The sequence below is a fragment of the Papio anubis genome, chromosome 11 (assembly GCF_008728515.1).
Source record: "Papio anubis isolate 15944 chromosome 11, Panubis1.0, whole genome shotgun sequence".
Taxonomy (NCBI): Eukaryota; Metazoa; Chordata; class Mammalia; order Primates; family Cercopithecidae; genus Papio; species Papio anubis.
The window spans coordinates 48386163-48409027 of NC_044986.1; the positions used below are offsets into that span (position 1 = coordinate 48386163).

Genomic DNA, 22865 nt, shown 5'->3' on the forward strand with positions numbered 1-22865 from the left:
AAAATATTTGATTAGTTGCTGAAAAAATAATTTAAAGTATATTATAGGTAATAAAATCCTGTAAGTACCACTTTTAATAATCACTGCAAAATGAAGTAAAGTTTATTTAGCATAAAAGCGGTAGGAAATAAATGTTACATTTAAGGAATGATAAGACACTCAATGTAGGTAATCTTTTGAATGAAAATGAATGAATGCTAATTCCTTAATAAGGGAAATTATAAATGTTCTTTGGTTTGCAAGTAACTTCTAGGAAATTGTCCAGGCCTTTGTTCACAGTATAATTAAAAATAAAAAAGTATCAGGTTCTTTTTCTGACTTTCCTCCAAACTGAAAGTTAAATGTCTTTAAAAAATAGAAAAAAAAAAACAACTTACCTCCTCTTCAAAAATAACTTTGTCTTTTAATAAATTTAAATTTAATAATATAGATATTTCCTGATATTTCTGGTCGCTAGCTGTAGAACTGATTTTAAGTCTGAAGGCAAGTTACAGAGCAAATAAGATTACTGATATTTTTGATGAGGTGTTGAGGTAAATGAAGAAAGAAAAACGAGGATGAGAAGAAGAGAGACCCTCTCTTGATTATCTGTCCATTGTGCAAATGGCAGATGGAATCAAATGAAAAGGCATATAGAAAAATAAGCTACTTTTCTATCCTCTTTTCTTCTGAAAATGTTATACCTGACTCTGTGTATGTATGAGTGTGTGTGTGTGTAGGTGGGGGACGACGGGACTATCTATGAATAGGAACTTTGATGCATAAAGCCTTTACCATGAAGTTGAGTCACCACTACAACAGTGTTGTGCGTCTATGCCTCATGGCTGAAAAGCTTTCCAATTCTGACATCTCTGTCACACTCATAATCTATCCTTTGCATTCTCCGGGTCTTTCAAACATGTATCGCTCAGGCTGTGACAAGTTTCTTTTATTGTTCTCTCTTATGTATCCTATGAAACAAGGCAAATGCTATGGTTCATTCTTAAATTTCAGACATTGGCCAAGGGGAAAAATAAATCATATGATGTTATTGTGCAGAGAAAAGTGAGGGAAATAGAGAAGTTACTGTGATCTCTGCTTAAGTTAATAATAGAATTAGTACTTTTTGTTATTGTTGTTGTTAAGAAATGTTGGGAAATATAATCCAACACTGATTTGTAGGATAGAAGCTTTCTGTTCACTTAAAGCATTTCATCTTATTTTATGAATGTCGTAAGCTGGCTTCTCCTGAACATGTGGGCACTTTAGTGGGCCATGTCCAAAAAGTTATTTGAGTCAGAGTAATAAAATTGCTTTTTCTTTCACCATGAAAGTAAAATTTCCTAAAATTCAAACAGGTAGATTTTTCCTAATCCTGTTTTCATTCAGTTGATTGGGACTACTAACTTAAAAACAGATTTAATTATGAATTGTAATAGTAAGATACTGTATCTTGGAAATCATAGTAGTGATGATCATTCTTACATAATACTTTTTATTTTCTAAAGAATGTTCACATACACTATCTGATTTGATCTTACAATATATGTTTCTATAATATGAAGCTGTTTTTTAAAATTATTTATTTATTTATTTATTTTGTTTTGAAATGGAGTCTTGCTCTGTTGCCCAGGCTGAAGTGCAGTGGCACGATCTTGACTCACTGCAACCTCCGCCTCCCGAGTTCAAGCAATTCTCCTGCCTCAGTCTCCTGAGTAGCTGGGATTACAGACACCCACCGCCACGCCCAGCTAATTTTTATATTTTTGGTAGAGATGAAGTTTCACCATGTTGGCCAGGCTGGCTGGTCTTGAACTCCTGACCTCAAATGATCTGCCAGCCTCAGCCTCCCAAAGTGCTGGGATTACAAGCGTGAGCCACTGCGCCTGGCCTGGTGTTATTCCCTTAAGTAAGGAAAATGAAGCTTTAGGATGTCATACGGACTTGCATACAACCACAGTTGGTTTATTATTGCAATATTTTAACCTCCCAATCCCCAGTATCCATGGGAGATTGGTTCTAGGACCTGTCCTCACCAATACCTCTTCCAGCTGCAGATACCAAAATTTATAGATGCTCAAGTCCCTAATAGAAAATGGCATAGTATTTGCATATACACACATTCTCTCCTATATTTTAAATCATCTCTAGTTTATTTACAATACCTAATACGGTGCAAATGTTATGTAAGTAGCTGTTATACTGTATTGTTTAGAGAATAATGACAAGAAAAATGTCTATATATGTTCACCTCAAACACAACCATCCATTTTTTTTTCCAAGTATTTTCAATCCTTGGTTGTTTGAATGTGGATGTAGAACCCACAGATGCAGAAAGCCGACTGTACCTATTATTTTGACAAGATAGCTTTTAAAGAACTTTGTGTTAATTACGTACATTTTGTTTAAATGTATTCATGATCCTAATTTTTTTAAAAATAAGACTTTTATATTTAGGTTTTTCAATAAACAAGTAGTAAAATCATTAAAAATGACTTTTTAAAAATGTGTCAATATTTAACAGAAATTAGACCTTAAAAATCTAGTTTTTGACTAAGTGAGGAACTTTTATTGTAAGTGAAAAAGTAAACATAGAGAAATACATTTTTGATATTAAATTCCTTAAAATGTAAATGAAACATATAGCTACCTGACAAATCAATACAGAACTAGAAGTTGTAGATTTAAGAAATGATGAGTTCTCTCTCTTTTTAAAAATTCTTTAACAACTTCATTGAGGTATAATTTACATACCATAAAACGTTCCCATTTTAAGTGTATAATTTAGTGATTTTTCGAATTGTATGACGATCATATATCCCAGTTTTAGGACCTTCCTACCACTGCAGTAAGAACCCTTGTGCCCATTTAGAAATACTCTCCATTCCAATCTCCAGGGTTTTTTTTTTTTTTTTTTTTTTTTGTGGAGACAGGGTCTTACTCTGTTACCCAGGCTGGAGTGCAGTGGCATGATCTTGGCTCACTACAGCTTGAGCTTGGCGGCTCAAGCAATCTCCTACCTCAGCCTCCCAAGTAGCTGGGACTACAGGCGTGCACCACCATGCCCGGCTAATTTTTGTGTTTTTTGTAGAGACATGGCCATGTTGCCCATGGCTGGTCTCAAACTTGTGAGCTCAAGTGATCTGCTTGCCTCAGTCTCCCAAAGTGCTGGCATTACAGGCGTAAACCACCACACCTGGCCTCTCATCTACTTTCTATCTCTTGAGATTTACCTTTACTGGTACAGATATTCAGATGCTAAAATTTTGTGTTATACTAAATGTTTTTAGTTTTTACATGTATGATCTAGTTCAATAATCTAAATACCCAGTTATTTAATGTATAGTCACTTCATGCCTTTTTTCCTCCTGAATTTTATGGCAGTTTTATGGCTTCTGCACGCCCCACTTCAGCTTTGTGATTATACTCCACTGCTGCAGAACAGGATGTTTACATTGTTTTCTGAACATAGAATCTAAGGCCAGCGTCTTACAGGGCTGTGAAGAGCTGTCTGGCAATAGGAGAATATTGGAAAATGATAGAGGTGGAACAGAGTGCTTATGCATTTATAGAGAGTCTAGTGGTTTGTTTGCTGATGTTCTTATTGTTGATGTTTTATTATATGCCTTTGGCTGGTTTTGGTGAACCTGCCCTTTGGCATGGTTAATCTAATAGGATAAGATACTCATAGTCTCTCAATGTAGGGCTTTCTCTCTTCTTGCCACCCCCACCCTAGGCTTTTTTTTTTCTTCTTTTCTTCCTTTTGTAGAACGTTTCACTACAGCACTTGTCATAAATTCCTTAAGTTATCTCAATTTATATTAAATGTGGGTTACTTAAACATAAAATCACAGACCTTGCCAAATTATTTCTGGATTACTTACAAGGCCTTTTTCTCCCAGGTTAAAGAGAGCCGAAACTAAAAAATGGCTTTATGCTTCACCAAATAATAGATTTCCTGATTAAAATTTTGTGCTATTTTATTTAGAGAAAATATTTGTCATTCCTATTTTGCAGCTATTACAATTACGGTGACTCTGCCCGGATTCCCTTATGCGTTGAAGTCCATTTTAATGCTCTTCCTGAGAAAGCTACTGCTACTGTTTTCCAGTGTGTGTTATTTGAAAGTTAGTAACACAGAGAATATAACAGAAACCAATCCCTTCATATGTTGAGGTTGAGAGGACAGAGAAAATAAAACCCGCACCACCCAATAGAATATGAACATAAATATAAAGTCAAGGTCATACTTTCAGAGAGGACCATCATGTTTCCTTAAGCGACCTGTGTGTTACTTGGAGTATTTCCCCTTTTCTTTCTTCTCAAGATATTGCCACATGTTTGTTGGGCCGTTTCTGTAAGGTTAAATATAATTAATGTGCTTTCAAAGTGCATATTGTGTCAAATTGCAGATGTATAGAATTCTCTAGCTGGAATGAGTTTTTAAAGATAATATAGTTTCGCCCTTTATTTTCTGAAAAGTGGTCTGAGGCCCAGTGAGATTATATGACTTATTTGTCAGAGATCCAGAATTAGGTCTCAGGTTTATGTTTTCCTAAACTCCCTTCATCACCTTTGTTCTGTAGCATCAGTTTACCTAAGGGAGAGCATAAAGGGAGTACCCTTCTCCTGCAGTGCATGGAAATATAATTTGAACCACTTCATATAGGACTTTTGCATAATAATGAGTCATGTGACACTGACCATTTAAGCTTTGAATTTAAGAAATCATTTCAATTATAGTGTAGTTCAGGAAGTAATTTTCTTCCAAAATAATTAAGATATTGACAGTGCAAAATAAGCTATGAGCTCTTAATAACAAGGTTAAATGAATGAATAGATACAAATTCTAAGGACCAACTCACAGCCAGTGGTACTGAGCCAGTTTTAACCTTGCCTTGATCATAATCTTCCTTCCTAATAAGGGCAAAAAGTTGGGTCCAGTAGGAAACAAGCCTTTTTAAGGCAACCAACTACCCTACCTAGAAAGGAAGGATGTACTCTATTTAAATACAACCAGCAAATGCATCTTCAAAGCGCTTTAAATGCTGATGACATCACCTCTCATTTTCAGGCCAGTATTATGCAGACATCAGCTATACCCAGATAGTTAAGAACTTGTCAAAATCCTTGTCAAAAATTCCCACCTTAAGATCTACTTGGCCCAAGTATACATTCATTCAAATGTCAATATAATACTTCATATTGAAGTAACAGTTTATTGTAAATGAAACATTTACCAATTCTAATTTCTAAGATAGCACATAGCATTTCTTCTATAAAATAAAATGAAGATATTGAGTATTCAGATTTTCTTGTTCATTTTCCCTTTGTAGGAATTTTGAGAGTAAAACCAGTGTGGTATAAGCATCCATAATCTTTGTTTTTGAGAACAGCTATATAATTACAGAAAAATGTGAAGATAGTACAGAAAATTCCTATATACGCTGAACCTAATTACTCCTATTATTGACAACTTACATTAGTATGGTACATTTAATATAATTAATGAACCAATATTAATGCTTTATTATTATTATTTTAGACCTTTTTTTAAGTTCTGGAGTACATGTGCAGGATGTGCATGTTTGTTACCTAGGTAAACATGTACCATGATGGTTTGCTGCACTTATCAGCCCATCATCTGATATTAAGCCAGCATGCATTAGCTATTTCTCCTGATGCTCTCTGCCAACACCCACCAGCCCTCCCCCGACAGGCCCCAGTGTGTGTTTTATCTCTCCCTGTGTCCATGTGTTCTCAAAAAAAAAGGTTGAGATTGAAAAAAATTAGTCAAATATCACACTAGTCACACTCTCAACCAGTGTATTAGTCTGTACACCTAGGAGATTAGGACAGTCTTCAAAGGAAGACAAACCTGAGGACCATGCATAACTATCTAAGCTAGTCCTTGGCAAGAGGCAGAAGAAAAATATGCACTCCTGTACTCCTCTTTTCCTGGCTGGTCTCTTTCCATACTCAAAAGGAATTTCATAGCTCTAAGCAACTTGCTAAAAAAATCATCATTATCATCATCATCATCATCATCATCACCATTATTATTATCTTAAATGTACACAAGTGGACTTGGTATAATTAATTTGGACAACAGGAAAAATAAAAAGAAAACAAAATGTCACCTTATAATTCATCATGGATTAGGTTAAAATATTTTATAATAAAACATAATATCTTAGCCTCAACAAATACAAATTGCTATAACTTACTCAGAGTTTATATTGAAAAAAATGCTTGTAGCCAGCCCTGTAAAAAGGTAATAGTGTGGTTCAGCCCCAGACCTCAATAGGTTGTTATGCTCTGTACAATTTCTTCATATCTTTGCATTCATGGAATTCTAGTTGAATCAGAATAAATTAGAAAGATTCAGACAATAATAATAAATAGCGATTACAATTTAAAAGAGACTTGCCTTTGGGAGGCTGAGACGGGCGGATCACGAGGTCAGGAGATTGAGACCATCCTGGCTAACACGGTGAAACCCCGTCTCTACTAAAAAATACAAAAAATTAGCGGGGCGAGGTGGCGGGCGCCTGTAGTCCCAGCTACTCGGGAGGCTGAGGCAGGAGAATGGCGTAAACCTGGGAGGTGGAGCTTGCAGTGAGCTGAGATCCAGCCACTGCACTCCAGCCTGGGCGACAGAGCGAGACTCCGTCTCAAAAAATAAATAAATAAATAAATAAATAAATAAATAAATAAATAAATAAAAGAGACTTGCAAGTTTTTTCATGACGAGAGTTTTACTTTTACTCATTATAAAAGCAAGATATGATGATTGTTCAAAAGTTAAGCAATTCAAAAAGTAAAAAGAAGTAAAAATCAACCAAAAAAATCCCTAAGGAAAAATCATTGTTAACATATTGATGAACACATTTCTGATTGTCTCTTCATAAATTTATTTCACATATAGATGTGTGTGTGTATATATATGTATATATACACACTAATATACAAACACACTGTGAGATCATAAAATGTATGCTGTCTTATAATCAGTATCTTTTATTCATGTTTTGGTTATTTGTTTTGGTTATTTTTCCATAATGTTAAATATAATTCTAAGTAATCATTTTTATAGTTGCATTGCATGGATATACCATAATTTATTTTTGCAAGCTCCTCCTCTTGCTAGAAATTTAGATTGTTTCTAAAATTTTCCATTAGAAACAATGTTGAATTGAACATTCTTGAATGATCTTTGGAAAGTTGTTGGTTTATCAGAAGATTTCTGATGAATATGTTACTTGGACTTTATGCAGATTATTAACTTCAACATTCTCGACTGTCTCTGTTGAGTTAGTTCACACGAGTGGTCCTCAGGTACCCCGACTTTCTGGTTAGGATCCTGAATTCTGTGAGTCTTGTAGCATTCGGGTTTAAATTGAAAGTGGAGATTCTAAGGGCCCTGCCCTAAGGAACTCATGAGATCTTGTACAGAGTGCAAAGAAGGAAGATGATTCTAGACCCAAGGACTGCTTCTATGCAAAGTAAAGGCAAAGCAGAAAGCCTCAGTAGGTTAGCAGTATAGTTCTATAAACTTTCTGTGATTAATGTTTTTAAATTGGCAAGTAGTAAGCCTGACTCCCAAGAATTTCTGTAGCCTTCACCTATCTCTTATGACATATGCCACCCACCAGCTCTCATCACCTTCTTCCTACCCCACTTGGCTTCTCCTTGCAGTATTCAAGCAATCACTTACCCCAAACCCCTAACACAAGGAGGTCCCTGGAAGTGCCTAGGAAAATGTCAGTGAGGCTTTGGCTGTTCTCCCAAATCACATGCCTAGTATAAGTTAAGCTTAATGTAATAGAAATATTGTTCAGTTTATCTCACAGTCCATGCGTTAGTCGATTCCATTAAACTTTGATTTGCAAAGTATCAATCACTGTGTGTTTAATTGGTTTGTATTCAGCTGAAGGGAAGCAGCATATAATAGAAATAGCTTGGGCCAAAAAAGACCTGAACATGAATCCAGTTCTGCCACTTGATAGCTCTGTCACCTTGGGAAAGATAGGAATTGTTTTTGGAAATCAGTTTGTTCCTCTGAAATAGCAACATTTGATTTTTCCTATTCAGTAGAGATTGCTGGTTACAAGCAGAGAGTTCATCAATGAATGCATATTTGGTGGCGTGTTCTCATTTAGGATCATAATAACTGTGGTATCTGGTATTATCCTCAGCCAGAACTAGGGCTCAGAGCAGTTAAGCAACTAGCCCGAGAGAGAATAGTTGCTTAAACTGGAGACAGACTAAGCGGAGTCAGAATTCAAGTCCAGACCTGTGACTATAAAGGCTGAATTCTTTCCTCCTACCCTGTGTTCATAGAGAAAAAAAAAATCTGCGTTATCATCACTGAAGAGAATAATTTTTATAGTAGGCATTTTTGAACTACACAACAGTACTCACTAGTTTAACTGGATATGACTCTGAAGAGGGAATATGACTTTACTCCTTCTTCTCTGAATTGTAGTACTGTAAGAGAGCTCATTTTTTCATGCCATCTTCCCTAGCTGTCCAGATTTCTTTTAGAAGTGAGTTTTCACATTTTGTGTTTTATTATGAGTTACAACTGAATTTATTTGTATCACACTAATCTGTCATCTTTGAGTTTCACAGATAGAGCAGAAGGCCTTTGGCTGTTAAAGGCATTTTCAAATACCCATTTTTCCCTCTACCTGTCATATTGATTCATGAATGCTGGCAGCTAAGCGAGGCCCATTTATTTGCAGTATCTTCATGCTCCCTCCTACGGAACTTGCCACATTAATATCCTCTAAGATCGAACTCAATCTGTACATGTGTGCAGGAACAAGACACTTAAGAACTTCGCTATTCCTGCTGATGAAGCAGTAAATAATTAACAACTAAAGAGGGGACAGCCATACTTCAGCTACAAAGCAGAAACAGCATGCCATGTTATTTCCCCCAAGGTTTCATTACTCCCAAATAATATGGGCTGTTTGGTATCATCTTGAGGATTGTGCTGCTTGAGAGCACTCAATGATAATGTCCTTATATTGCTTTTAAATAATTAGCTCTGTTATCTCTCTTGTTTTTGCTACAAGTCACCTTCTTGAAATTTCTTGTAAAACCATAAACAGCACCCTGTCTGAGTAAGGCATTTGGAAGATCCATGCCTCCTCTGGAGCCACTGGGAGCCATGTGGGCTGCAAGAGAGGCATGGCACATTGAAAGATATTAAGGCTCCAGGTCTTCCCAGTTACTAGAGAGTAAAGGTTGAGGTCAAAGGAACTAAAGCCATCATGCTTGTTTGAGAAGAAAAACAAACAGTTTTCAAAATCTCCTGGAAAAAATCTTGTTACAATTTTTTTTTTGTCTCTTTAAACTGCAGGGAGGGAAAATTCTGCAAGGTTAAAAAGAAGAAATGAATACAGTCAGTACTGAAGAAATAACAGTCTGCAGTCTCAGGAGAGACTAGGGTCCACCACTCAAGTTAAAAACTCTAGAAATATCTGTGGACTAGAACTAAGGAGGAAGAATATAAAATCCCATATGACCCTATTTTTGGTCATCTTTGCTTAAATAAAATTGGAAAAGAAGTTATTTTTTTCTACTATTTTGATTGAAGAAGAAAAACCATAAAATGTATTCAAACACACTCTATGAAATGAAATAATAAAACTAGAACTAAGTACATTTTACCTCTTCTAATCCACATGTGAACACAATTAATTTGGAATCAAGTTAGTTAAAATTCAGCCAATTCAGAGCATGAGATTGGATGATAGCTGTGAACCCTGGATGTTAAACCCAGCTCTAGCAAGGATTTACTGTGTGTGTGACTTGCGTGGTGGCTAAGGTTCATTTAAGTGCTCCATGTACCTGTTAATTTGAGGATAATAATGCCCTCTTATAAGTCTATGGGCTTTTTCTTACTCCCTTCTCTCTTTCTTTAAGGTCCAGTTGAAAAGTGAAGAATCCAAAACATTTGCAATGAAGATTCTCAAGAAACGTCACATTGTGGACACAAGACAGCAGGAGCACATCCGCTCAGAGAAGCAGATCATGCAGGGGGCTCATTCCGATTTCATAGTGAGGTAAAGGCCCCGTGCCAGGGACAGACGTACCCAACTCCAAGTGACAAATCCACCACAAAACCCTCTGCCACTTGTGCTCACTGTTAACACATTTCGTATGCACAAAGAAACTTATTTTTAATCTAATCTTAAGAAAGTTTTGTTTGATTTCTAAAAATAGAGTTCTGATTCTACTCTTTCTTTTAAAGAGAATCAGTGTCTGAAAACAATGTGTTTTCCCAAAGGACGTACCAGAGTTTCTAACGTTCCGTTTTTATCTTTTTTTAAACCCCCAAACTCTACATAGATCTCTGATGCTTAAAAGACAAAATATTCAAAGTCAAACTATTTAACCTTTAATTATCTGAATATGTTTTGAAGATCTAAAAAAATGAAATGACAGCTGACCATTCCACCTCTGTACTAATAAATGGATAATGGGGAGACTGTTATATGCAGAAGCAGCTTTTTTGTAGTAAATTTTCCAGTGGCACCTAGTGAAAACAGGATGTAACATAAATTTGAGCGAATAGCACATGAAATATATACATGTCTGAATTTGTAAAGTTTAATCCACTTTATTCCCATTTTCACTGCATGTTGATGACCACTAAACATTGCCCCAACAGTCCATGCTCAAAACATCACCCAAATTGGAATGGAAAGAACCCCAAGGAACCCTCTTTGTCCATAATCATTATGATTAATCCATTTCAAGGGAGAGATTGGTGCCCTAGTTTCTTCTATTAAAATCCTATTCATGAGCCATTGACTTCCTTTCCCCATGTGTGGGCTTAGCTCTCTCTCATTCTGATAAAATTTTGAGCTTGGCAAATCAAAACTATAATCTGGGCCCCCCAGAATTGCATACTTGTAAAAGATGATAATGTTTATAATCTTTGTTTTCTTGTTTGCAATTTACAGACTGTACAGAACATTTAAGGACAGCAAATATTTGTATATGTTGATGGAAGCTTGTCTAGGTGGAGAGCTCTGGACCATTCTCAGGGATAGGTAGGAGATTTAAGAAATTTCTATGATGTCTGTAAAAACATAGTTGCCCATGTTGGTCTATAAGAAGAATTAATATAATAAAGTATAATAATCATATTTATACTTTATACATGCTTATATTTCAATATTTAAAGTAAGCACAGGGAATAACCCACTATACACATATGATTTATTGTACATATAATAAAACTCACTTTGTAACTAACAATACAGGCTTAGTCGATCATAAAAATGGTACATAGCAAAGTATATACATGGCCTTAGTTTTGCATGAATGTTAGAATTAGACAACTCTATAGTTGGAATTCAATTCATTCATTGCTTTAGCAGAAAGAGAATTGTAGTTTTTTTTATAATTATAATTTGAATTAACTACCGATTTAATTGCTCTACTCTTTTTCCAGATAGGCAGTTTGCCTTTTGTGACACTGAGAATTTTTTCCAAAGTAATTTTTCTCTCTACATTGCTCTTTGGTTTCAAAACAAAAAAAGTTTCCAGCCATCTCTTTATCCCTTGGTTAGTCTTAGGAAAAAGAAAAGAATCCACTTATAAGCAATATTTCATGTAAATAATCTGATTTAGATTTGCCTTCTTACCCTTGCAGGGCAAGGAAAGTTTGTCTAGATGGTGCTTGTTTGTTTGTTTGTTTTAATCATGCAAATTCATTGTCTTTTCCATCTCATATTTAGATAACTAGCAAATTATCTAATTATCTTCTAATATAATTTATCCTATAAAATGTCTCAGGAGATCATTATCTACCCTGTGTTTTTTAAAAACACACTTTTATTTTCCTATGAATAATCTTTTTATTATTTTCTATGAATGATTTATTGATCATACAAAAGTCATCTTTGTTCTTTTGAACACTCACCTTTAGGCATCTGTATTTTTCTTATTTGTTTGAGTCCTGCCCCCTAGACTCCTCTTCATAGGGTAGCATCCTTCTGAAACTTAGCTATAGGTAGCCCTGATGTACATAACCATGTAAGGTTTTTATATTTGTTACTTTGTAAATATCCCAGAGTAAAACAAGTGGTTCCTCATACACTGTTGATTTAAATTCTCATTCCTAATGGTGTTCTTATGGTACTTTCATATCATTATACAACAGGCCCTTTCACTTGTTATTCCCATGGCCTTACTTATATATGCCAAATGGATTTCTTGTTACCACATTGTATCCTATTGCATCAGTATTTTATTTCAATTCTTAAATTTAAGGTTAAAAAAGCATAAAAGGGAATGTATCACGTTTGCATTAGGAGATAAGGTTAACATCTGGACTAAGTGTATATATTATGCATTATTGCTAGTTAAGATGCACATACAGATTATATACCAGACATTGTGATAGAGGCTGGGGATCCAGTAATAAACAAAATGGATGTGGTCTCTTTCCTCAGAATGTATAGTTTGTTGCACAAAGTTAATTAAATTTGTGAGTTAACATTTGGCATATCTAATGTGTTTCTACCGTATTATATTTGACTCAATATTTCAATTCACTGATTTATTTGAAGTCTTCTACATTTTTTTCTAATTAGAATAGAAGAAGATTTACAGGTAGAATTAAACATGAAAGCAATAATAAGCCACAAAGGGAGAGCCCAACTATCCTCTTACAGCTTTTTTAAAATTATTTTTTCATAAGTTGTTGGGGTACAGGTGGTATTTGGTTACATGAGTAAGTTCTTCACTGGTGATTTGTGAGATTTTGGTGTACCCATCACACGAACAGTATACACTGAGCCATATTTGTAGTCTTTTATCTCTTGCCCCCACATATCAGTGAGAACATACGACGTTTGGTTTTCCATTCTTGAGTTACTTCACTTAGAATAATAGTCTACAATCTCATCCAGTTCCCTGCAAATGCTGTTAATTCATTCCTTTGTATGGCTGCATAGTATTCTATCACATATATCTATATATCTATATATAGACATAGATATGCATCATATGTGTATATACATGTATATATGCCCATACATATATATCACAGTTTCTTTATCCACTCATTGATTGATGGGCATTTGAGTTGGTTCCATGATTTTGCAATTGTGAATTGTGCTTCTATAAACATGAGTATGCAAATACCTTTTTTGAAAAATGATTTCTTTTCCTCTGGGTCAAATGGTAGTTCTAGTTTTACTTCTTTAAGGAATCTCCACACTGTTTTCCATAGCAGCTGCACTAGTTTACATTCCCTCCAGCAGTGTAGAAGTGTTCCCTGTTCACTGCCATCCATGCCAGCATCTACTGTTTTTTTGATTTTTTTATTATGGCCATTCTTGCAGGAGGGAAGTGGTATCATCTTTTGGTTTTGATTTACATTCCCCTGACCTTAATAGTGTTGAGCATTTTTTCATATGTTTATTGGCCATTTGTGTATCTTCTTTTGAGAATTGTCTATTCATGCCTTAGACCACTTTTCATGGGATTATTTGTTTTTATTCTTACTGATCTGTTTGAGTTTGCTGTATGTTCTGGATATTAGTCCTTTGTCAGATGTATAGATTGTGAAGATTTTCTCCCACTCTGTGGGTTGTCTGTTTACTCTGCTGACTCTTCCTTTTGCTGTGCAAAAGCTCATTAGTTTAACTAGGTCCCAACTATTTATCTTTGCTTTTATTGCATTTTGTTTTGGGTTCTTGGTCATGAAATCTTTGCCTAAGCCAATATCTAGAAGGGTTTTTCCAATGCTATCTTGCAGAATTTTAGTAGTTTCAGGTCTTAGGTTTAAGTCCTTAGTCCATCTTGAGTTGATTTTTGTACAAGGTGAGAGATGAGGATCCAGTTTCATTCTCCTACATGTGGCTAGCCAATTATCCCAGCAGCATTTGTTGAAAAGGGTGTCCTTTCCCCACTTTATATTTTTGTTTGCTTTGTCAAAGATCAGTTGACTATAAGTATTTGGTTTCATTTCTGGGTTCTCTGTGCTGTTCCATTGATCTATGTGCCTATTTTTATACCAGTATTATGCTGTTTTGGTGACTATAGCCTTATAGTATAGTTTGAAATCAGGTAGTGTGATGCCTCCAGATTTGTTCTTTTTGCTTAATCTTGCTTTGGCTCTGTGGGGTCTTTTATGGTTCCATATGAATTTTAGACTTTTTTTTCTCTAATTCTGTGAAGAATGATAGTGGTATTTTGATGGGGATTGCATTGAATTTGCAGATTACTTTGGCAATATAGTCATTTTCACAATATTGATTTTACTCATCAATGTTTATGTCATTTGGGTCATCCATTAGCCTTGGTTGGTTGGTGGTTGTTGTTGTTGTTGTTGTTGTTTGCAGCTATTGTAAAAGGGGTTGAGTACTTGATTTGATTCTCTGCTTGGTCACTGTTGGTATATAGAAGAGCTACTGATTCACGTACATTAATCTTGTATGCAGAAACTTTGCTGAATTCTTTTATCAGTTCTAGGAGCTTTCTGTAGGAGTCCATAGGGTTTTCAAGGTAAGCGATCATTTTGTCAGCAAGCAGTGACAGTGTGACTTCCTCTTTACTGATTTGGATGCCCTTTATTTGTTTCTCTTGTCTGATTGCTCTGGCTAGGACTCCCACTACTATGTTGAAGAGGAGTGGTGAGAGAGGGCATCCTTGTCTTGTTCCAGTTCGCAGAGGGAATGCTTTCAACTTTTCCCCATTCAGTATTACGTTAGCTGTGGGTTTATCATAGATGACTTTTATTACATTAAGTTATGTTCCTTGTATGCAGATTTTGCTGAGAGTTTTAATCATACAGGGATGCTGGATTGTGTTGAATGCTTTTTCTGTCACTATTGAAATGATCATGTAATTTTTGTTTTAATTTAATTCTATTTATGTGGTGTGTCATGTTTATCTGCTTGTGTATGTTAAACTATCCCTGCATCCCTGGTATGAAACCCACTTGATCATGGTGGAATGTCTTTTTGATATATTGTTGGATTTGGTTAGCAAGTATTTTGTTAAGGATTTTAGCATCTATGTTCATCAAGAATATTGGTCTGTAATTTTCTTTTTTGTTTATGCCCTTTCCTGGTTTTGGTATAAGGGTGATGCTGGCTTCACCCTTATTATTTTTACGGAGAGTTCCTTCTTTCTCTGTCTTGTGGGATAGTGTCAAAAGGATTGGTACAAATTCTTCTTTGAATGTCTGCTAGAATTGTTTCATGAATCGTCTGGTCCTGGACTTTTCTGTTGTTGGTAATTTTTAAATTACCATTTCAATATCACTGCTTGTCTGTTCAGGGTATCTAATTCTTCCTCATTTAAGCTAGGAAGGTTGTATTTTTCCAGGAATTTATCCTTTTCGTCTAGGTTTTCTAGTTTTTGTGCATAAAGGTGTTCATAGTAGCTTTGAATGATCTTTTGTATTTCAGTGGTATCTGTTGTAATATCTCCTGTTTCATTTCTTAGTGAGGTTATTTGGACTTTCTCTCTTCTTTTCTTGGCTAATCTTGCCAATGATCTATCAATTTTATCAATCTTTTCAAAGGACCAGCTTTTTGTTTCATTTATATTTTGTATTCTTTTGTTTGTTTGCTTGCTTCAATTTCATTTAGCTCTGCTCCGATTTTGGTTATTTCCCTTCTTCTTCTGGGTTTGGGTTTCCTTTGTTCTTGTTTCTCTAGTTCCTTGAGGTGTGACCTTAGAGTGTCAGTTTGTGCTCTTTCAGTCTTTTTGATGTAGGCATTTAGGGCTATGAACTTTCCCCTTAGGATATAGCCTTTACTATATCCCAGAAGTTTTGATACGTTGTTTCATTATTGTCTTTAAGTTCAAAGAATTTTTCAGTTTCCATCTTGATTTCGTTTTTGATGCAATGCTCATTCAGGAGCAGGTTATTTAATTTCCATGTACTTGGTATGGTTTTGATGGTTCCTTTTGGAGTTGATTTCCAGTTTTATTCCACTGTGGTAGGAGATAGTGCTTGATATAATTTCAATAGTCTTAAATTTATTGGGGCTCATGTTATGGCCTATCATATGGTCTATGTTGGAGAAAAAGTTGCATGTGCTATTGAATACAATGTGTATTCTGTGGTTGTTGGATGAAATGTTCTATATATATCTATTAAGTCCATTTGTTGCAAGATATAGTTTAAATACATTGTTTCTTTGTTGACTTTCTGTCTAGATGACTGTCTAGTGCTGTCAGTGGAGTACTAAAGTCCCCCACTATTACTGAGTTGCCATCTATCTCATTTCTTAAGTCTATTAGTAATTGTTTTATACATTTGGAAGCTCAAGTGTTAGGTGCATGTATGTTTAGGATGGTGATATTTTCCTATTGGACAAAGCCTTTTATCATTATTTAATGCCCCTGTGTCTCTTTTAACTGCTGTTGCTTTAAAGTTTGTTTTGTCTGATGTAAGAATAGCTATCCCTGCTGGCTTTTGGTGTCGCTTCGCATGAAATGTCTTTTTCCAGCCCTTTACTTTATGTGAGTACTTATGTGTTAGGTGAGTCTCCTGCAGGCAGCAGATAGTTGATTGGCAAGTTCGTATCCATTCTGTGGTTCTGTATCTTTTAAGTGTCCAATTTAGGCCATTTACATTCAATGCTAGTATTGAAATGTCAGGTACCATTGCCTTCATTGTGCTCTTTGTTGCCTGTATACTTTGTTTCTTCTATTTTTTGTTTTTGCTTTTTAACTTGTATTTTTGTTTTATAGGTCCTGTGTGATTTATGCTTTAAAGAGGTTCTGTTTTGATGTGTTTCCAGGATTTCTTTCAAGATTTAGAGCTCCTTTTAGCAGTTCTTGTAGTGATGGTTTGGTAATGGTGAATTCTCTCAGCATTTGTTTTTCTGAAAAAGACTGTATCTTTCCTTCATATATATATGATGCTTAGTTTTGCTGGATACAGAATTCTTGGCTGATAATTGTTTTGCTTGAGGAGACTGAAGATAGGGTGCCAATCCCTTCTAGTTGGTAGGGTTTCTGCTGAGAAATCTGCTGTTAATCTGATAGGTTTTCCTTTATAGGTTACCTGGTGTGTCTGCCTCACAGCTCTTAAGATTCTTTACTTTGTCTTAACTTTGGATAACCTGATGACAATGTGCCTAGGCAAAGATCTTTTTGAGATGAATTTCCCAGGTGTTTTTTGTACTTCTTATATTTGGATGTCTAGGTCTGTAGCAAGGCTGGGGAAGTTTTCCTTGATTATTCCACCAAATACATTTTCCAAGCTCTTAGAATTCTCTTCTTCCTCAGTAAAACCAATTATTCTTAGGTTTGGGGTCATTTAACATAATCCCAGACTTCTTTGAGGCTTTGTTCTTTTTTTTTTTTTTTTTTTTTTGTGAAGGGAGGTCTACCTCGTGCGCCCAGGCAGGAGTGCAGTGGTGCAATCTCAGCTCACTGCAAGCTCCACCTCCTGAGTTCATGCCATTCTCCTGCCTCAGCCTCCCAAGTAGCTGGGACTATAGGCGCCCACCACCACGCCTGGCTAATTTTTTGCATTTTTAGTAAAGACGGGGTTTCATCGTGTTAGCCAGGATGGTCTCAATCTCCTGACCTCGTGATCCACCCGCCTCGGCCTCCCGAAGTGCTGGGATTACAGGTGTGAGCCACCGCGCCCAGCTGTTCATATTTCTTATTCTTTTTTCTTTCCCTTTGTTGGATTGGGCTAATTCAAAGACCTTGTCTCTGAGCTCTGAATTTCTTTCTTCTACTTGTTCAGTTCTATTGCTGAGACTTTCCAGTGCATTTTGCATTTCTAAAAGTGTGTCCAAAGTTTCCTGAATTTTTTATTGTGTTTTATTTAAGCTATCTGTTTCCTTGAATATTTCTCCCTTCACTTCTTGTATCATATTTTGGATTTCCTTGCATTGGGCTTCACCCTTCTCTGGTCCCTCCCTGATTGCTTAATAACTAACCTCCTGAATTATTTTTCAGGTAAATCAGGGATTTATTCTTGGTTAGGATCCATTACTGGTGAACTAGTGTGATTTTTGGGGGGTGTTGAAGAGCCTTGTTTTGTCATATTACCAGGGTTTGTTTTCTGGTTCCTTCTCATTTGGATAGTCTCTGTCAGAGAGAAGGTCTAGGGTTGAAAGCTGTTGTTCGGGCCGGGCGCGGTGGCTCAAGCCTGTAATCCCAGCACTTTGGGAGGCCGAGACGGGCGGATCACGGGGTCAGGAGATCGAGACCATCCTGGCTGACACGGTGAAACCCCGTCTCTACTAAAAAAAATAAAAAAAACTAGCCGGGCGAGGTGGCGGGCACCTGTAGTCCCAGCTACTCGGGAGGCTGAGGCAGGAGAATGGCGTAAACCCAGGAGGCAGAGCTTGCAGTGAGCTGAGATCCGGCCACTGCACTCCAGCCTGGGCGACAAAGCGAGACTCCATCTCAAAAAAAAAAAAAAAAAAAAAAAGAAAGCTGTTGTTCAAATTATTTTGTCCCATGGAGTGTTCCCTTGATGTAATACTCTGTCCATTTTCCTATGGATGTGGCCTCCTGTGAGCCAAACTGCAGCGATTATTATCTCTCTTCTGGGTCTAGCCACCCAGCGAGTCTACCTGGCTCCGTGCTGGTACTTGGGGTAGTCTGCACAGAGTCTTCTGATGTGAACCATCTATGGTTCTCTCAGCCTTGTATACCAATGTTCGTTCTGGTGGAGGCGGTGGGGGGGTACAATGTACTCCGTGAAGGTTCTTAGCTTTGGTGGCTTAATGTTCTTTTTTTGTGCTGTTTGGCCTCCTGTCAGGAAGTGGCACTTTCCAGAAAGCATCAGTTGTGGTATTACGGGGAGGAACCAGCGGTGGGCGGGATCCTAGAACTCCCAGTTTTTATGCACTTTGTCTTCCACTACCAGTGTGGGTAGGGAAGGACTGTCAGGTGGGGGGTGGGGCTAGGTGTGTCTGAACTCAGACTCTCCTTGGGTGGGTCTTGCTATGGCTGCTGTGGGGGATGGAGGTGGGATTCCCAGGTCACTGGAGTTGTGTACCTAAAAGGATTATGGCTGCCTCTGCTGAGTCACGCAGGTCGTCAGAGAAGTGGGGAAAAGCAGGCAGTCACAGGCCTCACTCAGCTCCCATGCAAACTGAAGGGCCAGTCTCACTTCCACTGTGCCACCCCCAACAGCCCCCAGACCATTTCCAGGTGGAGAGTGATAGGGGTTTGAAAACCTGGCCCAGGCTATCTGCCTCCCAGCTTTGAAAGAAAAGGGTTTGGTTCTTCCTCCACTTGTGAAGCCTACACACCAGATTTGCGTCCTCCCCTGAGTTCAGGACAGGAAACTTCTCACCTAGTTCAAACTGTTACAAAGTTCAGCTACAGATTTGCTTCTGCCTGTGTAGTTTTACCCCCTGCTCCTTTTCTGTTGGATCCCTTTGGTGCCAGGCAGGAATGGCCTGCTAGGAGACCCAGCGAGCTCCCAGGGCCTTTCTGCTACTTCCTCTTCCCCTGTATTTCACTCAGCTCTCCAAATTGACTCAGCTCCAAGTAAAGTCAGAAACTTCTCCCAAAAACAGACCTTCAGCTTCTCCTGTGGCGGGGTGTGTCCGGGGAGGAGGGTCTCCCTTTTTCACTTCCACAGTTGAGGGACTCACAGTTCTGGGGTGTCTCCTGGGTCCTGCAGCAGTCCACTTCCTTCAGAGGGTATTTGGGTCCTCTTGGGATTGCTGGTTTGTCCTTGCAGTCGATCTGGAGCTGAAATTCACAATGTGAGCCACCACCCACTACTCTGTCCATAGCTGCAATCTAGTCCTGCCTCCCAACTGCCATGATCTCTCCAACATCTTCTCATAGCTTTTTAAATCATTTAATGATGTTCTTAACCAGAACAATAAAAACAATAATAATAATAATAAAACTCAATTTAAAGTCCACTCTTGAGGCATCAAACATGCACAGGCATTCGTTTTCAACTTATTTTTGAAAGTATTATTTCATAATTTGCCTTACTTAACTCGATTTCACATTTTGTTCATAATGCCAGCCAAGGCTTCTGAGTGAGACGTATCCTGATGCCTCTGGTAGCAAAGGTTTGCTATTAAGAAGCAGCTTACTTGGGGAGGAGTAAAGGGAAGGAAAATATCAATGGATTTCTTTACTTCCACTTGGTTGCTTTTTGGTCCTTACATTGTTCTTCCCTTTTATCACACTTTGATTTGAGGTACACAGTTGCTGAGCCCCCCAAGTATACTTAATACTCCATGAAGAGTCATGATCTACAGAAATAGTCCTTACATTATTTCTCCCTTTTATCACACTTGGACTTGAGGTACACAATTGCTGAGCTCCCCAATATAATTAATACTCCATGAAGAGTCATGATCTAGAGTAATAGTGGCTACCTGCTTATTCCTAAAGATTTAGAGGTGCTGAATTAACCATTATAGGTAAAATCATCTCAGAATAATTGTCCCTGGCCAACTTTCTTTCCTATGTAGGCATTTAGCCTGATTTTTATTCTAAGTGATTTTTCCTTTTCCTTCTCAAAAAACTTGCCAGGGGAAAGAAACATAGTTTTAGACATTCAAGTTCCAATTAATATTGCCATTGACAAGCTTTCTATTTGTTCAAATTGGGGTTGAAAATCTTAAAGATTAATTGTTAGAAATATATAAAAAAACACCAAGGGAAAGATTATACCATTATGCTATTAGTCACAGTGTATATGAAAATATCTGGGGTCAAAAATCCACCCCGTCAATGTATTCAGTTTTCCTCTTGTGTCAGAGGACAGAAGCAATAATGGAAAAGCTATTCTGAAAGTATACAAGAAATTTACATAGATTGATCTGAAGAAAGGCTGGCCTGACCTTTTTTATTACTGACATGGAAATAACTCCAAGCCTCAGAGATTTAGCACAGGAAGACTCTGATGACAACCCAGACATCATCCTCCTCTCACTTCATAGCTGAGATGACCATTCCCTGCTTCTCATTTTCTGTCTTCTCATCAACGTAGAAAAGAAGCACAGAGGCTGTGAGCCATGGCTCAAGCCTGGAATCCCAGCACTTTGGGAGGCTGAGGCGGGTGAATCACCTGAGGTCAGGAGTTCGACAGCAGCCTGGCCAATATGGTGAAACCCTATCTCTACTAAAAATTAAAAAAAAAAAATTAGCTGGGCATGGTGATGGGTGCCTGGAATCCCAGCTACTAAGGAGGCTGAGGCAGGAGAATGGCTTGAATCCGGGAAGCAGAAGTTGCAGTGAGCTGAGATTAAGTCACTGCACTCCAGTCTAGGCAACAAGAGAGAAACTCCATCAAAAAAAAAAAAAAAAAAAAGAGAGAGAAAGAAGAGAAGAGAAGAGAAGCACAGGGCAGCTCTTTATTTGTTGTATTTGCTGTCAAGAAATAAGAATTAAAATGATGCCATCTATTTACAAATAGGAATAGGGTTTGAGGACTAATACATATTTCCTAGCTTTGAGACATGAACTACAGCATTGAAATGTTAATTGCCCCTGTAAATTTCCCTGGTTTATTCTTTGTTAGCTATTATGCTTTATTTTCTAATTTATGACATTTTGTGTCCCACTGGTTCTGTCCTATTATTTGTAATAAGTTGGTACAAATTATATTTTATTCACCTTCCCTCCCTAACACTTAAAGAATTGGCAAATCCTGCAATTTTTGTAAGAATGTGTAAATGGTTAATATGGTAAATAAATATATATTAGTATTTATATTAACATAGAATATAATGTAAAACATTAACACATGTATTATATATTAATATCAGTATTTAATGTATATTTGAACTGAATAAAATTTAAAATCTCAATTATTTACTTAATTAGAATTTTTAACATATGTATGTTTATTTTTCTTACTGAATATCTTAAATAACGACTTCTGAAACCATAATTTTCGAATCTCATACATCTCACTTTCTGGTCATGTCATACCATATGTATGTTGTAAACCCATGAATGGTGCATTACTTTTTATATTCATTCTCATTGATTCTGGCTATTTTGTGGAAGGTGGCAATTATTTAAATTCTATCTTAGATGCCCTAATAGTTGGCACAGATTGAAGGTATTTCAAAGAAAATAAGTCTATCTTTGTAATGATTTAGCCTCCCTAAGTTTAAAATTGGCAATAAATCTGCACAGATTGCAACATACTTCAGGTTCATACACTCAGTGATTGTTGTTACTCGTCAATGAAAAAGGTGAAATATTCTGATGAAAGATGCTTTGCTCCTGTTACATTCTGATTTCCAAGAACTCAGTTTATGACAAGTTGACTAAACATTGTGATTAAATTTTAATTTGAGTCTATCAATATTCATAAATAACCTTCTATTTCTCTCAAATTGTTATCTACTGCCATCTAGCTTAAAGCAACCATCCATCCCCAAAGAGGGCATAAGGGCCTTCTCTCTTACTTGTTTTAATTGAAATGACACAGCTGTCAAGGCATAATTCATTATTTCAAACCGTTATATAAGGCAAGTGATTTGTTTCTTTAAGCAACTCTCGAAACTGTTGATGAAACAGGGTTTGTTTTAAATCAAATTTACATTGTCATTTGCAATTCTAATAGTAATTTTTCATTGTAAGTCACCTCAGTGTTATGCTTTGTGACTGCTTTCAAGATGTCTATTTTAAAATTCACAACTTACCTACATCACACATCCAGTGATGGGACAGTGAGGTGCTGGTAAACATTTTGTGTACATGCATTGTACAGATTTATCAAAGTTTGAGACGAAGTTTTCATTTAACTTTCAAAAGCCATCACAAATATATTTATATGTGAAAGATACTCACTATAAATGTGTTGAAGGAATGGAAACTAGATTTCTAAAACCCTCCACATTCCAAAATGACTCAAGACAGAGAAAACTGGAAACAAATAGAGT

General features: G+C 36.7%; 1 protein-coding gene across 3 annotated transcripts in view; it reads left to right on the forward strand.

Annotated features, from left to right (window-relative positions):
* The window catches only part of PRKG1 (protein kinase cGMP-dependent 1), a 1324128-nt gene that overhangs the window by 1282212 nt on the left and 19051 nt on the right, over window positions 1-22865 (forward strand). For all 3 annotated transcript variants that reach the window (XM_031652620.1, XM_031652619.1, XM_021944038.2), the window contains 2 exons: window positions 9916-10055; window positions 10959-11048. In XM_031652620.1, the coding sequence (XP_031508480.1) occupies window positions 9916-10055; window positions 10959-11048 (230 nt within the window). The remainder of the gene's footprint in view (window positions 1-9915; window positions 10056-10958; window positions 11049-22865) is intronic.